The sequence below is a fragment of the Botryllus schlosseri genome, chromosome 7 (genome assembly GCF_051294905.1).
Source record: "Botryllus schlosseri isolate E-star chromosome 7, Bs_hap1, whole genome shotgun sequence".
Taxonomy (NCBI): Eukaryota; Metazoa; Chordata; class Ascidiacea; order Stolidobranchia; family Styelidae; genus Botryllus; species Botryllus schlosseri.
This window is the reverse complement of record NC_137242.1, coordinates 9727339-9743743: the sequence shown is the minus strand read 5'-3', so window position 1 is coordinate 9743743 and position 16405 is coordinate 9727339. Positions and strand designations below refer to the sequence as shown.

General features: G+C 40.7%; 2 protein-coding genes across 2 annotated transcripts; both read right to left on the bottom strand.

The window, feature by feature from the left end:
- Positions 1-316: 316 nt before the first annotated feature.
- On the bottom strand, positions 317-4934 carry LOC145442359 (uncharacterized). The gene has a single exon (XM_080320258.1). The coding sequence runs from the start codon at positions 2570-2572 to the stop codon at positions 863-865; it is 1710 nt and encodes a 569-aa protein (XP_080176384.1). The 5' UTR covers positions 2573-4934; the 3' UTR covers positions 317-862.
- An 842-nt stretch (positions 4935-5776) lies between these two features.
- Positions 5777-11125, bottom strand: LOC145443190 (matrix metalloproteinase-14-like). The gene is made up of 10 exons (XM_080321180.1): positions 10952-11125; positions 9879-10065; positions 9665-9807; positions 8817-9027; positions 8624-8755; positions 8388-8556; positions 7680-7860; positions 7441-7582; positions 7003-7159; positions 5777-6192 (listed from the first exon to the last, which is right to left on the bottom strand). The coding sequence occupies exons 1-10, from the start codon at positions 11051-11053 to the stop codon at positions 5952-5954; spliced, it is 1665 nt and encodes a 554-aa protein (XP_080177306.1). The 5' UTR covers positions 11054-11125; the 3' UTR covers positions 5777-5951.
- Positions 11126-16405: the final 5280 nt, after the last annotated feature.

The following is a 16405-nucleotide window of genomic DNA, read 5'->3' as shown; positions in this document are numbered from 1 at the left end:
TGTTTCGGACCTGATTAAAGCATATAAACATATAGCCGCTCCGACCTAACAGTATAGCAGGGCTTTCAAACACAATCTTTACAGGCCAGACACGGCCCGCCAGATGATCAATCACCAGAGCTCACATTACAGATGGTCCAATTCATGACCTATGTTCCACTCCATTCCTGTATAGTGTATACAGGCGATGGGCAATGCTTTGCTAGTGTGACGTCATATTGACGGTCAATGTGATACATCTCATTTTGAAATCCGCTAGTGGGCGCTAAAGACTGTCCGGAATTTGCTTCACCAAAATATGGTAACCCTAATTTAGATGAGTCGCTAGTTTTTATAGTTATGCATTCAAAGTGTCGATATGCTTTATGTTAAACGTGTTGCTAATTATTGGGACTTTGGCCGACAGCTGCTGATTATTGATATCACCGACGCGTACGCACCGCTCTCTGCGATCAATGAAGTACGGTATGTAAGTCCCCGGTACATGAGGTAACGGCATGTAATCGAGTTCGGATATGTTTTGTGGCCGAATCAACAATTCATTAACGTGATGATGTTCGCGTTGAGCATCAGCATTCATCAGTCCAGCGCATTCCTCCACTTTGACAGCTCCAGACATTTTCCGTCGCCACGATATAGCTGCACCTGATTCATTTGGTTTTGAAGAGATATGTACTTGACTTGGATCGGGATGCACAGAAGTCACATACGGTTCCTGGTTGAAGTATATTGTTACTTTGATTTCACGATCAATCGAATTCAAACCTTTGACGTAGAACACGTTGTTAGCCGCCTCGGGCATGAGAACCTCCCATCCATATACTGTGAGCAGCAGTCCCGTTATATTTGTCACGGAAAATGACTACGAATAAACTCGCAAATCTACCCCGGGAGCTGTGTCGAACGACATGAAAAGTATACGAACTGGGTTGTCTTTGGTCACGCTTGGATCGTCGCCAGTCGTAAGTATTTGCACACAGTTTGCAATCGTTTCCAGGATTTCTTTCGCCGCTTCCAATCCGATTCCATCAATGCTCCCTTGCATATTGAACTTTTCGGGTACTGTGAGGAATTTCTTTTTGATTTTGTATCTCTTTCCATTGCCGTACTCCAGAACTGCTCTACAGTCATCCGCGTACCCGACGAGAGTAGATTGATGTGTTAAAGCGTAAACCACGTCGACATGTGCAGTAGATTCCCTCAACACGGCTCCTACGAAGGTCGGAGGTCCTATATCCAAGAAGACGGTGGAGCCTACCTTTATATTCTTCACGTCTTGTTTCACTTGTAAGTGGTGCGCTCTCTCGTCCGGCGTTGCTTTTTGAATAGTGGAGGAATAAGCGGACACGTTCTGGTCGCTATTGAATTTGATCAGGTAGTCGAAATCGTCATCGACAAGTTGCACTTTCGCCGTAGCTCGTAAGTAGTCCAGGAAGATCACAGGTACATTTTTCTTTTCCAGTAAAAATCTCACGTTACTGGTCGTACGAACTTTCACAATGTCACCTCTCCTGAATTCGCAGTCTTCTTGGGGCATCACCTTCCTTGGTCCGTGGTAAAGTGAATCGGGGTTAAAAACCCAGTTTTTTCCCAGTTTGTGTTGTATGCGCACCTTCTTACCGTCCTTGCAAATGTGGATAATGGTTACTTTCCTTCCAACAACCACTGTCATGGATTCGTTCCAGCCACCGTGATCTTTTTGATTCGCTACAAGCTGCTTGATGTTACTCAAAACCATTACTTTATCGCCAAGTTTGAACTTGTCATGCTTTCTTCGCCTAACCTCAAGTGGCTGTTGATCAGGGCACCTCAGTAACAAATAGGAGTTGATATCGAAACTTGTGCGTTCATTAAATGTAACAATGATGGCTGCTCTAGTCACCGCGATAATCCTACCCTTTCTTCCCAGATATCTTCGAGGAATCGTGTCAAGTCGCCTCTGCATGAGTTGGACTATTTTTTCATCCATTATCGTAGTGACATAGTCCCCAATCTTCCATTGTGACGAAAATGATGTGTCTTCCTCAATCTCACCATCCAGGATTTCTTCTACCAGACCGGCGTAGATAGTGCTAGTGGATAATCTGGACGGCATACATATGGTAACGCCGTTTTCGTATTTGCTCCATCTCGCCGTCACAATTCCCTGACAGCCGTAAATTATGCGAAGTCTTGCGTTCCAACCGAGAGTTCGGCTTTGGATGGATTTAAAATCTTGTAAAGAATACTTGTTTTTTATTCTTACGCGGGCGCCCAGTTTGAAATCCCAAACTTCCTGCTTGGGAATTTCGGGCTGAATCTCCTGTTCCCGCAGCGTCAGCACTTTGGATATTTCGTTAGCAGCGATTTTATCGGCCACCTTGTAAATCCGTAGCCTACTGGCCGCATAAAGAAGGTGAAGAGTTTGAGAAGTTTTATTTGCGATGGTGTCTTTCTTCTCTTCCTGACCTTCCTTGTCAGGTTTGTCGCTATTACTCTCGCTTTCTAACATTTTATTGAGAGCTAAAGCTAATTTTAGCTTGGTGTCCAAATTGTCCATATTGCTGAGACTTTCAAAATCCATTTTTATCATATAATCCTGAAAAAGCGCCGATGTTAAATGTTGTGGCAAAAAACGCCTTGTCGACCGTCGATTTTCAAATTCACAACTCAGGCCTTCTCCAGCCTGCGGGTTGCAGTTTGGTGACAGCTGCTAGAACCGGATCAACCGTCAGGCAATAAAGGCACGGACCTTCGGACAAAGCGACAAATCCAGGCCATACAATATTAAAACCATTTTTTTCGCATTGATCAGTTGGTGATGAAACGTTTGTCTACATAATTTTATCTTAATTCATATCTTGACCCCCCTCAATAATTCTTATTTATTAGTAGGGCAAGTTTTTGTTGCACTAAAATCGCGAGAAATTAGCACTTATTTTTACAAAAGTTGCAGTAAAAAAATGTATTTATAATGTTTGTTGAATTAGTAGAGTAAGGTATGCTCGAAAGGTTCCGTTGTAGTACCTATAGTTCCTGCAGAGCTGACAAATTTGTTACTTTGTCATTTAACGGATATTCTGGCGAGACCACCCAAATTATATTTTTTCCCGGCACACGGCAAGAAAATTAAGCAATTCGGGAATAATTTTCCACATAAAAGATTAACAGCATAGCGATAACTCATCCCCCTAAAACAAGTCTAATATCACACCCCAAGCCGCCTATGTCTGGAAACTTGACCCAAGGCGTTGCAGAAAAACTCACTCTTGACTACATTAACAAAATCAATAGCCTGAATAAGGTGACCCAGTGAAAATGTAATTTTCGGTGGTTTGCCTGGGTGTTCGTGAAATGGGAAACTATCTCAAATTTAAACAACAAAATTAACAAAGCGATCTATTTACATATTGTTCGGGCACGGTCGTGCTTGGCCGGGGTAGTTGATTGATCTTTTTGCTTGCAAGCCATTGTGTCATAGATATCACAGTGAGATGCAGCTAACCCATCAATAGCTCTTTGTTATGCAAATCAATGAGAATAGAACCATACAGAAAATATTTTATAGCATGTTTCAAAGAACTCCTTTACATTTTGACGCAATATTTGATAAAAGTTGCAGTAAAAATTGGTATGAAAAATAGAGAAAAGTTGCACTATAAAATCCCTCTAAACAGCTTAAAACATCATAGTACATAGATCCTGAGTAGCCTATCTAGGACTCTGTCGGAAGCTGTAAAAAGAAGTTGCAAAAGTTACAAAAACTTGCCCTATTTATCAGTCATTCCGAAATTATTTTTCCCACAACTATACTATGAGGCCATGTCGAATAAACAAGCCCTATTCAAATTTAGTGACACTTTAGCCTACCAGTCTTCGGGTCACCCGTCCAAAGTATTTTCGGTCAGCCATGTCCTGATCCAACAGTGGGTCCGCCACGTTAACTTGTAAAATTAGAATAGTATTACACTTGCAATTGCCGCATTATGTATGTTGTTTGTTGATAGATAGATTGTTGCTTGAGTATAGACCTAATTTGGCAATTATTCCTTTAAACCTGTATGATTTAATTCGTTTGATCGATCTTGACAACATAAGGCAAATTAGGGTAACATTTATAACAAAAAATCATTTTAAAACAAACATGTTTAAAACATGGCCTTTGTTTAAAACATGTCGTTTATTGTTTTTTTTTAAGCCATGACGTCAAGAACATTCAATTATGACGTCATAGTGGATTGACATCGACAATTAAAAATATAGAGTAAATATAGCTCCTTTGACGAAATAGGCCTCCAACCCCTGTCATATACGGACCAAAAGTATCTGTTACCAACACTACATCGCCATGCAGTATTTTTACGGTCGGCGGTCATCATGATCAGAACATTAATTCGGTACCATTGATATATATCTACCCTAATTTACGTACTATAGCTGTTGAACCGACTATTTCGAGGGTTCCAACCATTCCATATCGTATACGTCGGCTATATGGGGTGGTAATCGTCCGCAGGCTCATACAACATGTTTCTTGGAAAGTATTTACACAATTATGGCATAATTATGCAACTTGAAGAAACGCAAATTTTTAAGGTCTTTGTTTAAAACACTGTTTAAAACATGTTTTAACAACCATTTGTTTTAAATGCAACCCTAAGGCTAATACTTCGAACGCGTGATAATTAGGCTACTTTACCGCACCACCTCTCATGTCTGAGTATTGATGAACTCCTGTAACGACCTCTCCACGTTGATTAGAATGTTCACAACAATGTTGTGGGAAGGCATCGCAAGATCGGCTGGGATGGGATGAGACGATGTGACGTTAGGTAAGTGCCCTGAAATGTAATCGACTCCCTTCCCTCTCGCAATAGCGCCTTGTAGAGCGAGTGAAATGATATATACTCTCTTGTAGATATATATTACGTGACCTAACAATCCGACCTATACCAGTTTTGCAATCCATCTGCCTTTATATAATAGCAATACAGCAATAATATTTCCTCTTCCTGTTCCATTCACATCATGTATAATTGTATATACTTTCGCTACCATATACAATGCATACATAGTAATGTCATATTCTGTTCAAATGCGTCAATAAATTTCTGCTCACTCCGCAAAATACAAGTCGCCAAATTCGACTCTCTTGTACAACAAGAATATTCTTTTGCGACCTGGGAAGGCAGCGACTACCAATTCGAGATGGTAGTGTCTCGTATATAGGTGACTGCACAAATGGCGGTGCAAGTGAAGTTTGGAGTTTGTGTGTGTGTGCGCTTGTTTGAAAATCTGACTTTCCAGTTCCACCCTCATCTGAGCAATGTGAATATTAAATTAACCTTATTGTTATCGCCACCCCAGAGAATCATGCCATTGGGTTCAATCACCTCATATTTTAAATCGCAATTTACATCATAGAACGCAACAATAGCGCCATAATTTTTAATTAACCTTCCAACAAATGAATTAGTGATGGAGAAACCGGTACCTATACCGATTTTTATTTGCATTTTGTGCAGTTATTGAAAAATTCACACCAGATCTGCATTGAGCAATCTTAGAATATCTTTAGTAGGTCAAGTAGGTCAACTTTGTCTGCATTGCTGTGGCGGTAACATAAAAAACGGCATTAACACGGGAAAGGGAAGTTACATTGCTTTCCAAATCTTTCACTCATGGTACTAGAAGTGCTAGGGTGCCGCGAACTATTTATCCCTTTCCGATGGTGCCGCGAAGTCAAAAGGTTGAAAATCAATGCCTTACACAGTACAGCAGAATTCAACATCCGTCGCAAATGTGTGTGTTTTATTCGTAAAAATGGCAAGTGGAAACAAAAAATAGGGCATAAATATGTAGATTGTAAAAAATGTTTGTAACGGGAATGCAAAGCGACCAGCGCCCTGTGCGATAATACTGTTCGGTCTAATCACTGAACTACAATGCATAGTTGAATAGCATTCCGTGGCTCACGAAAGAAACCTTGCACCTAAAATAACCGAAAGTGTTGAGAAAAAGACATAATGCAGTGAAGCGACATGTAGTGAAGGAGCCCCGTTCTCGGGGAGATCGTCTTCTTCTTTGCCGGCTAGAACATCCGCGCCCGACATCCGAAGTGAATTATCTTTGCATCCTAACCACCATTCGTCCGATCTTCGTGGGTACGGCGTCTTTAATGACTGCGCTACCTCCACCTTTTCGTCATTAAATCTGCAAAATAAGGGATTCCATTCAACTCCGTGCAGGCTCCGCTCTAGATAGAGCCTGGGAACAAATTGTTGGTCAGGTGCAACTGAGTGGATGCCACCACAGCTATCACACACATGTAATGCTGCTCAAGCGGGAATTATACTGAGAACGCATATTCAATGCTCGAATATCGAGACTACTTCAAATAAACGTAGGAAATGTAGGCAGTGCATACATGTGCGTAACGTTTAAAATAAAATTACCACAGAGTAATGCGAACCCAGTGTACTATGAGGGCATCTTTGAGGGACAAGTAGAATCAATCCTTCGGCTCAGTTAAGTAATAATTACATAAGTTCAAAATACCAGAAGTGTTGATACAAAATATAGGAAGGAGTCAAGTCAGACGACTGGCAATAGTCAGTCAAAAAAGACATAATATTATGTCTGTCGCCTACAGATAATAATTCAAGAACATGTAAACATGAGTTGCTCCATTAATCGAGCCGCAAAGATTTCCATAACGATACAGGCTATCCGAGGGCCTAGACGACCAGTCGGAGATAGTGGATATATGAAATTAAACCATCGGCTACTTTTCACAATATAGTCAAGCTCATGAGATTCAAATGATGCATCTCATGCGCAATTTACAATTGTGCATCTTACGTGATAAGGCATAGGGGCTGATGGGGCCGCAATTTTGATAATATGCGTTTCCGCTCTACATTGAACGCGGATAAAGCCGAAAAATATTGAAGGTAAAAGTATAGGAACAAACAACTAAGGCTCACCAGTATGATATATATATATACTATAGGCTATACATACCTCCAATAGTAGCCACCCTTGAAAAAATACGTTCTATCTTTCCATTGCAACGCCGCGTCTAAGCCTTTCGGTAGGCCTTTCCAAACCGACAACAACGATTTCGGATACCCGCTGTCAGCCTTTCGCAATGTAGGGTTGTAACGCCAGTACTTATCGCCTGTAGAACAAGGAAATTATTGATAATGTGATCCATTTTTTGGAGGATTATCGGCAGCGTTATAGCTCCTCTTGAAGCTTAGATATTCCTATTTACGGCTTCCATATCCCCCATACAAATTCACTTGAATTACAGCGAAACCCAACTTTAAGTAGTTTAAGAGCATCATTTTTACTTGGCCGAGGGTTTAATCAATTAAGTAAATGTACTGCTGATTATGATGATGTTAAGACCACTGTTCCTAATTGTTCACGATCATGAATGATATCCAATACACTGACCTTTCATGAAGTAAATTCTTCCATTCCCACTCCAAACATAAGCGGTATCAATGTTGGAGGGAATGCCACGGTAGACTAGAGAGATTCGCTTTGGGTAACCGGCGAGTGCACGCCCGTTGTGATACCGCCGCACCATGCTGCCCTACATGTGAAGGTACAATATCAGCATCGAAATTTGATCAACACCAGATATTACATATCTTTAGGCTGTACTGAGTAAAAATAACTGAGGTTAATACCTGAAAAAAGTCCGTATAGATTCCATATGTTAAGGCGGCGTCAATTTTTCCTGGGATTCCCCATTGGGTCTGGATTGATTGCGGGTAACCTTTTTCCATCCCCTTGTCATTTAACCGCCAGTAGATGCCTTCTTTGAAAGCAAATGTTGTGCCGTTTCTTACGGTTGTGATCGCGTCGAATCTGCAAATGCATGACATATTTCGCACCCACTTTTCCTGAGATTCTTGCCTGTATTATGCCATGTTTCATGCTGAGAAACCTATGCGGATTTACTACGAACACGCCGTTCTCCTTGGCCGCACCGTTTATTTTTAATTGACTCTAAGGGTGAATTTATTATATTCAAATCCAGACAATGTCAGGCCATAACTGAAATTCGCTGCAGTACGAAACGAATATAGTGAGTTACGCTCAAACCCTAGCCCCTTATCACGCAAATTTTACAACCAAACCTTATATTCGAATCCAGCTCAACTATCCGCTATCCAGATCCTGATTTTTCGGGAGTTTTTACATAGATTCACACGAATCGTGAGACTATAATTTACGAATCTACATTGTCGGCATTTTAGTTATCAGAATATTAAGCAATTACTATCAATTCTATTTACATGGGATATTATTAGGCGTTGAATTTGAACGCTATAGGCCAGATGATAGACATTAGATTCAAAGCGTAATCTCTGGTGAGTTAGCCCTCACAGTACCTTCCATTGCATGCTCCCACTGGTGGACTGTCGGTAGTTGTTGTTCTTGTTGGTCTTGTAGGTCTAGTAGGTCTGGTGGGTCTGGTCCATCTTGGTCTGCGCGTCGTTGTCTTTTGTGTTGTCGGTGGCTTACTTTTGTCACGAGGCGCACCGTATAAACGCCGTATCGCTAAAATATGTGTTAACGCAGGTTAGTCCATATATCTTTAAGAATACTCACTTCGATTTATGCGCACCTCGGATGTCATCTTTATCCAAACCTTTGTAGTTGGGGTTGTAAAACGGCGCCATTAAAGCCGAATTAACGTCACTGTGAGACAGGCCCAAGCTGTGCCCAAACTCATGCGCGGCGACAATGAATAGGCTTACTGTTTACGAAAGACAAAAGTTATACACCATATATATAAATGTTTCGGAGCATTGTCAAACCTCCTTTAGACGGGCTTGTTGCCCATGGCTCATCCTCGTCGAAATGAGCGTCGCCTCCGAACTGCGGAAAGAACGCATGTGCCAGCGTTTTACTTCTACCGTCAAAAGGGTCGCCGTCGCCGTGGGCACCCGATGCGAACTTGATTTCAATATCAGCCTTATCGGAAGGTCGGGATTTCTTGAACGTGAGTCCAGACTCTTTTTCCCAAACCTGCGGTAACGGATAAATATTTGCTATTCGATTGCAGTTCCAAACAACCCGGCATATCCAATAGCCAGAAAATCACCACCAGAGGTGGTCAAGATATTCCACGTTGATATATGTAAGTAGAAGTAATGTGGTGAATTCCTTGTCGATTACAAGTAGAAGTAGCGATTTGAAAGACATGCCAAAAATACTTCAAGTAGAAACAGAAAATTCAGATATCAAAAGTATTCGAGTATGTAGTTTCAAAAATAGATTAGTTCGATGGGTCGCAATTTATTAACAGTTGATCAGGGGGTCCAGTTGCGACTTTCAAAGTTGCAGGGTGAAATTATCGTAACTATACCGTAAAACGAACAAGGACACTACATATAGGTGCAATTTTTAGAAATATATTCAGTTAACCTGATACAGGGATTCTTTCGCCTAATTGTCATGACAATTCCGGTCATGAAAGTGATGAAGGCATATCCATAGGCTACTTTCTACTTGGCAAAATCCAAATTGTAAAAAGTACGTTGTTTTGCTTAAAAAACCGCGAAGTAGAAGTGGAAGGATTCTAAAAATCTTACAACTGAATCTACTTGAGTACTCGTAGAAAGTAGAAATTCGTCGTTACTGATCACCTCTGGAGATCGCATACCTTGAAAGCATCGGCGATATGCTTTTCCGTGACTCTCTGGGGCAAATCGCGGGTGAAACTTGTAAGTTTGTAGGTGAGTTGTGATTTTTGCCACTTGCTCCCTTGGAGAGCAAATCGCTTTTTTCTGGCTGCTGCCTCTGTTCCTGTTGCGTGAATTGAATTCACGTAAGTCTCAACGCGTATGAAGGCAGCGAATTGATCAGGCAAAACTTACCTACGATATCTGGGACGCCGCATCTCGGTTCTCCCATTTTAGCTAGAGTCGCTTCATCCAGTTCGCCGGTTTGCTCAAGTCCAGCGAAACGTTGAAACGATCGTATGCCCTCCGATAGATCTTGTAGGCTCATGATGTTCCCCAACCTGGGATCGGAGCGTGTGTACCCGAATTGATTGAGGTATTGCTGTGGAGAAAGAGAACAGTTTCTATCAATCGTGTTAATCACATATTATACGCCCACCTATAACATGACAAATATTGACTAATCGCTGACGCAATTGAAATAGGAAAATTCAGTAGTGCTTCTACTTCTCGTATGAGTTGTATCAACCCTGAACGTAGTGAGTCATACATGTAGCAAACGCATATGCACTATACACTTATACAGCCATATTAGTACCCGTGCTGCCATCATAGCCTGTGTCCACTCATTCGCGCACGGAATGTGAGGCAACATAACTACTTACATCGCGAAAAGGGCGAATACCGTTTTCAATACACTAAATATGTGAATTAGGTTTTAGAGATGATGTGGTATTAAATATATGGTGAAATGTGGGGCAATACCTGTTCATAGCATTTCGGAAGAAGCATATCTGTAGCTGCCACTATATAGCATACATATACTTGAAGTGTGAACTATAGGAACCGAGAAATCAGAATTATGATAGGATCAGCATGTCGCCGCAGCTAAGCCGGGGAACTAAACGGATAATAACATTGGACTCATGTGAAATTTCAAAGTATATATTCTCAGGTATCGTACTGCCCCCATATATGGGCTACTTATTATTCAATGCCAGTCTTAAATTATTTGACAGATGACTGCATGCACTTATAGTAACACAGTTGTTATCGTTATATGTATGATTCGACTTTGAAATTTCTGCCCTATGCAGCGGAATGTTGGACCGACGCTGTTATTCTAATTATATATTTTGGTCCTAATGATAGGCCACTACTAAATCATTAAACAATAAAGCAAGTGCACAAATTTGACAGTATATAATGTCGATCCGGAACCAATATATTCCAATTGCATGCGGCCAGGATACGCAAATTAAACTTACCGAGCCTTGCGCTGGGGTTAATTGCGTTAGAGTTCCTCGAACACAGAGGGCAATTGAAATTGTCAGTGCAATGTACATATTGTACAATCTGCTACAATCCATTTCTGGATATATGTGTGGAATGTGAACAGTAATTTTAACTTTTAATCCTGTAAAAAATCAACGGTTCATAAAATAGATGTTGCATTGGTTGTAATTCGATCTAGACCGCATTACGTAACTTCTTACGAAAGACATGTAATCTCTTCAATAGCCAGTCGTTAAATTATAATATTGTATTTTATATCTCGATTGCTTGAACTCGCTAATCTACCTGGATTCGAAACGAAACGCGACTGACAACAAATGTTCGAAAATGGAGAATATATAGTGTTCAGTTCATGTTACGAGTAAAAAAGATATCTTCAAGATCTTGAAGAACTTTAGTCAGAAAATTCTCTTCTCGAGATGTAGTAATTGACGTCTGATTTTACGTAGTAGTGTCTCGAAAACGAGAGATTGCCTTATAAGGTGTTTATATTTTGTTGGAGAAGCGTTTTCTCCCTACACGTTCAAGGTGAATGAGCCTGTCGATTTATCAAATTATCGCCCACTATCCTAGTCACTACTAATTTTTTACCTCAGGAATGACGAAGTAAAAACTGTAAACATACCATACCAGGTGGTTGCGCTATGTCTTACACAGAACCATACATTACCTCGCACCAGGATGTGATGTATTTTGTGAGACTGCTGGTATGTTTGCAAACACGTTGTTTGTTTGTTCCATTTCTTCTCTCATTTATCATCATTTGCTTTTTTAATATGTTACGATTTATTGCCAATTCGTGAAATTGCAATTTGCGTTATCAGACAGAAAATTAGTGATACGGACTCTACACACTCTATTGATATTGAAGGCATCAACCCATAATGTAGAGTGATAAGTGTTGTGGTCAGTGAACACTATTGGTTAAAACGGAAATTGGAATTGGAATTTCAAATTCCAAAAGGGATTGCTATGACTTGCTAGATAAGTCTGAAATAGAACGCATCATTTCTTCGTCTGTAGATCATGCCAGCGACTCAAGTTGGTACTGGCAGCTATTGATTTGAGCTTGTAATAGCTAGCTGACAGCTGGATCCATCGATTGACCTATAGCTGACTCCTTAAATATACTATCATCAATGAGGGTCAACTCATGAGTGGGAAGCTACAAAAGCCGGCGATGGAAATAATCCTTCATGAAGTAATAACATAACCTCATATCGCTATTTCGTGATATGCTGAATAGACAATATACAACACGTATTCAAAAGGATGAAGTTGCTACTCGCTATGCCGAACTCATAGTTGATATTTTCCTAACGCGATTGCCCATTATAGCTTCCCGGTGATAATCGACTTGACCACCGCGCATTGTAGCCTTTACGCATTGCAGCCTTCACGCATTGCTCTACATAAAATAAAGAAGTGCAAATGCTCCATTGCTACACTGCGGCATGCTATCACTTATATATGTGTTTGACATACATGCGTGACAAATTCGTTTCAAATAAGTGCCTAAAATGGCGATATAACCGAGATCTGAAAAATGCTATTTTTACGTCATAACCTGCTAACAAATATAATGCATTCCACGTCTCACGTCAATTAAAGTTCAGTCCAACCGTATCGCGGCAATCACCGCATGGCCGATGCGTTAGCATTCAATATCCCATGACTATTCAATGCTTGCAGGCGTTAAAAAGTAAACGTGATGTGCTAATTGTTGCTAAGATTTCGATCATGTGATAGTCTGGAATCAGGACGAGCAGCCGAGCCTGCCGATGCGCATATATGGCTAAATAAAGAATGAGTTAGAGATAGTCATATCAACAGGTACGTGCATCGTATACGTTGCATACGTTGCATACATTGCAATGCATTCATTACAAGCATTGGAAATTCCAAGAATATGATTTACACAATTGTATCTTTCATGTGTAATAAAAATGCGTGAATAAAAATTCACCGTACTGGAAATATCCAAATCATTGTGATATACATAGGTGTGACCGCCAAGAAAAGGCCCGTCCGCCAAAGAAATTGAGTTTCGTACATAGCGTGACATGCCCACAATATGCATATTTGTGCCGTCACAAAGTACGCGTGTAGTCGTTTCAACGCAGATTTTGTTTAGCTCGATCACAAATCATCCTTGCTGTTTGGCGTTTGATTGATAGACTTTACGAAGTCGTTTCGACTCCTTCCTGTCGTCTCATTGTATCGTAATACTCGTTCTGTTTTAAGTTGCGAAATTGTTGATAAATAGTTGATTTGAGCTTATAATTTCCTTCGGATGAATATTTACACGAACATAGAGATTTTTGATTGCACGGGGCCATGTGATATACGGAGCTGGGCATCGCGATTCGCTATGCCCTCGAACGTCAATATACCGTGAACAATATATTTCCCCTTGGGCTACACATGCTGGTTTTAATTAGCTGGGCATTGGGCAATGATCAGTGATTAGTGCAAAGATGTCTCTTATTCTCAGATCGTAGCAAGAACATTTGTGTATGTACTCAGAGAAATGACAGTGTCTGAAGACCAACCGACCTGTCGCTTGAACTGTACGATATTTGACTCATAATATCTACAATTTCGATCCCAACCTATATACAGCATAGTTCGTGAAGAATTACCGTGCTTGGAAATCATTCCAATCGCATCCAAAGTCCACTTTACCTCGGTTAGTTCCAGATAAAAATGACGTATGAATTGTAACAGTGATTCAAACGTTTTACAATCTCATGAATGAGTCATATGACTAGGTAACTTGGACCTCTTGTAAAATTTATTGTACTAATCTTTACATATGCGGTACTTTCGAATGACTCAATTGTTGCAAAGTTACACCAGGCGGCTAATATACTGCAGTATATTCATTGTAGCGAAAAAGAACCTGCTTATTCGAATTAATCGGACCAAGCACTCAAGATTAAATCTTGTAGGATAATTCAATACACAGGATGTGCGTTGTCAACTGTCACAATGGACCTCAGATATGCACTCATAATTATAGTAGAAGTAACGTGGGATCTGATAATTATGAGATTGATTCTCACTGTCTGGAATAGCGATATGTCGGGTGGCACTACGTCATCGATATGACTATGAGGCGTCAATGAGGCCTGATTATACACCTACTTCTTGAAGTTGCGTGGAGTGTAAATACAATATTCACATATAAAAACATCGCTCAACCCTTGGGAAATTTATTCGATTATCATGCCTGAACTACACATCGGCCGATGTTCATAACTGTGGTGCATTGGTATCGTCGTATCGACAGCTGATGACATTGCGAATAACGCGGTTTGAATGACGATAATTTATAGCAGGGGTGGGCAGACCTGCCTCATGCGCGAACCGCATATCAAAAATCTTAACTTCAAAAAGAGCCACAGCATAAAAATTAAAAAATACGAATTTATGACGTCACAATGAAATGTATGCTATCGAATGAAGTTTATTATTGTATGCTGATAGGGTGTGTCGTGTCCCCATTGTTGAGGGTGAAACGTTTGTATGAACGCGATTCGCGAGTTCAATTGCAATTTTTTCACCCTGTAGTGCAGGGACGGCAACATACGGCTCCCGGGCCGGATCCGTCCCACGAAGGGATTTTGACCGGCCCGCAGACAGTTTCTACCCTGAAAGAGAATTTCTATACTGAAAGTATTGGCAAATTTTATGAGTCACGGAATGCATGCAAGTTTGCTAAACCTGAGAAAGATGGACAATGGACATGAAACTATACTTGCTCTGTTCTGGTGCACAAATGTTCAGGTGCAGTCTTTAATGAGGGTTTCTACATACGATATGCGGCCAGAGTTCAACGAACTTGTTGACAGCTTTGATCAACCACAGATGTCCGATTGACTTCAACGGCTACTGTTATTAAATTGATTAATTACTGTTTTTGGTCTCTATGTTTTGAACTTCAAGTTTCCATTAAATACGATTTAATCCTTGTGTAGGTGTATAAATACGCGATCAATCTATATATTCTGTAATCCGGTCAGCCAAGTAGTTCATTTTCTCATATCGCGCTCGCCGATTGGAGAATTTGCCGCCCCTGCCGTAGTGCCACCTTCCACTAAATTTTACAAGTTTTGGCGTGAACCACAAGGAAATAAACAACACGAAAACAATGCGCGTATTGTTAATACGCTATACAATGCATCAATATATAATCAGGGTAAACATCCCCAGCAAAATGGCGAAACGCATGTGCAATATTTAAAGAGCCGTGATCAAAGGCGGAAAGAGCCGCATGCGACTCGCGAGCCGCAGTTTTCCCACTCCTGATTCATAGTAATAAATGCCAACACTGCTATCATGCCTATCATATGCGGTATGCAAAATAATATTACGGGAATTAAATGTGTTGCGGATTAGCTTATTATATTATACCTCGTCAACGTACAAGTCGTACATCGGTACATGGGCTCATATAACGTTCTCCCAAACTAAAGTCATGCACGCTGAATTATGGACGCATTTTGTGATCTGGGCCGATCCAATATTTCAGTAAACTTAAACTTCGGCCTATCCGTTTATCAGTTCCTGTATGATACTGATCTATATCGATCAATTAACCAGCACACACATTAGTAAAGCCGCATGCAATCACATACCCAGTCAGCAAAACGGGAAACGATCGCCGGCGTATCATGCGCATTCGATGTCAAAATGATGCTTCAAAAGATACAATTTTCGCACGTCAGCTGCAGACTCATTCACCTTTTGTTGCCGTCCATTAACCCTCTCGCTACTGCAGCTTACAACCGCTATTAGCCCTATCGCTACCTGAATCATTGCTGCATTCTGGCAGACATACTGACCCTTATGTTGTAAGTAGGGCTGGGCAAAATCGAGTACCTGAGTGATTCGATTCTGAATCACGTATTACCAGGCCTGTTTATTTTTGGATTTCTCCAAAAATAACAAAAATAGCTTAGTTTTGGATGTTTTCAAATTTTATTTTTGGAGAATCTCCAAAAATAAGAAATGAAGGTGTTTTGAGTCCTATTACTACTGAAAAACTCCACCAAAAGTATGTTATTATCATGTATTCCAGTCCTCGAACACATAGATATCATCAGTGATCTTGATCTAACTTTCCAATACATTCTTCACAAATTTTGTCTCTGGCCTGAAGAATGCCTTCTAAAGAATATCAATCATTGCGAGACGCCCCGCCGAGACCCTCCTCCCACTTGATTTTCGAGATATCGGCCTCGAACGTCGCAATTGTGGGAAACATCGAGGTTAGGGGTCCAAAAATGAAGGAATGTCTAATTCTTCAAACTCTCCAATCTTCCAAGCCTTTGCTCCTGACAAGCGCTCGTCAGTAATGCGCTTGAAACCTCTGATCCTCCACGAAGTTGCGTGCCTCATTGAACTTGACAGCCCAACACCCT

Bases quoted from the DNA above. Each gene is read 5' to 3' on its own strand.
- LOC145442359 (XM_080320258.1), bottom strand. From the start codon at position 2,572: ATGATAAAAATGGATTTTGAAAGTCTCAGCAATATGGACAATTTGGAC.
- LOC145443190 (XM_080321180.1), bottom strand. From the start codon at position 11,053: ATGGATTGTAGCAGATTGTACAATATGTACATTGCACTGACAATTTCA. The intron at 10,066-10,951 runs GTAAGTTTAATT...CTTTCTCCACAG, and splicing joins TAACCCCAGCGCAAGGCTCG to CAATACCTCAATCAATTCGG. The intron at 6,193-7,002 runs GTATGTATAGCC...CTTATTTTGCAG, and splicing joins AAGGGTGGCTACTATTGGAG to ATTTAATGACGAAAAGGTGG.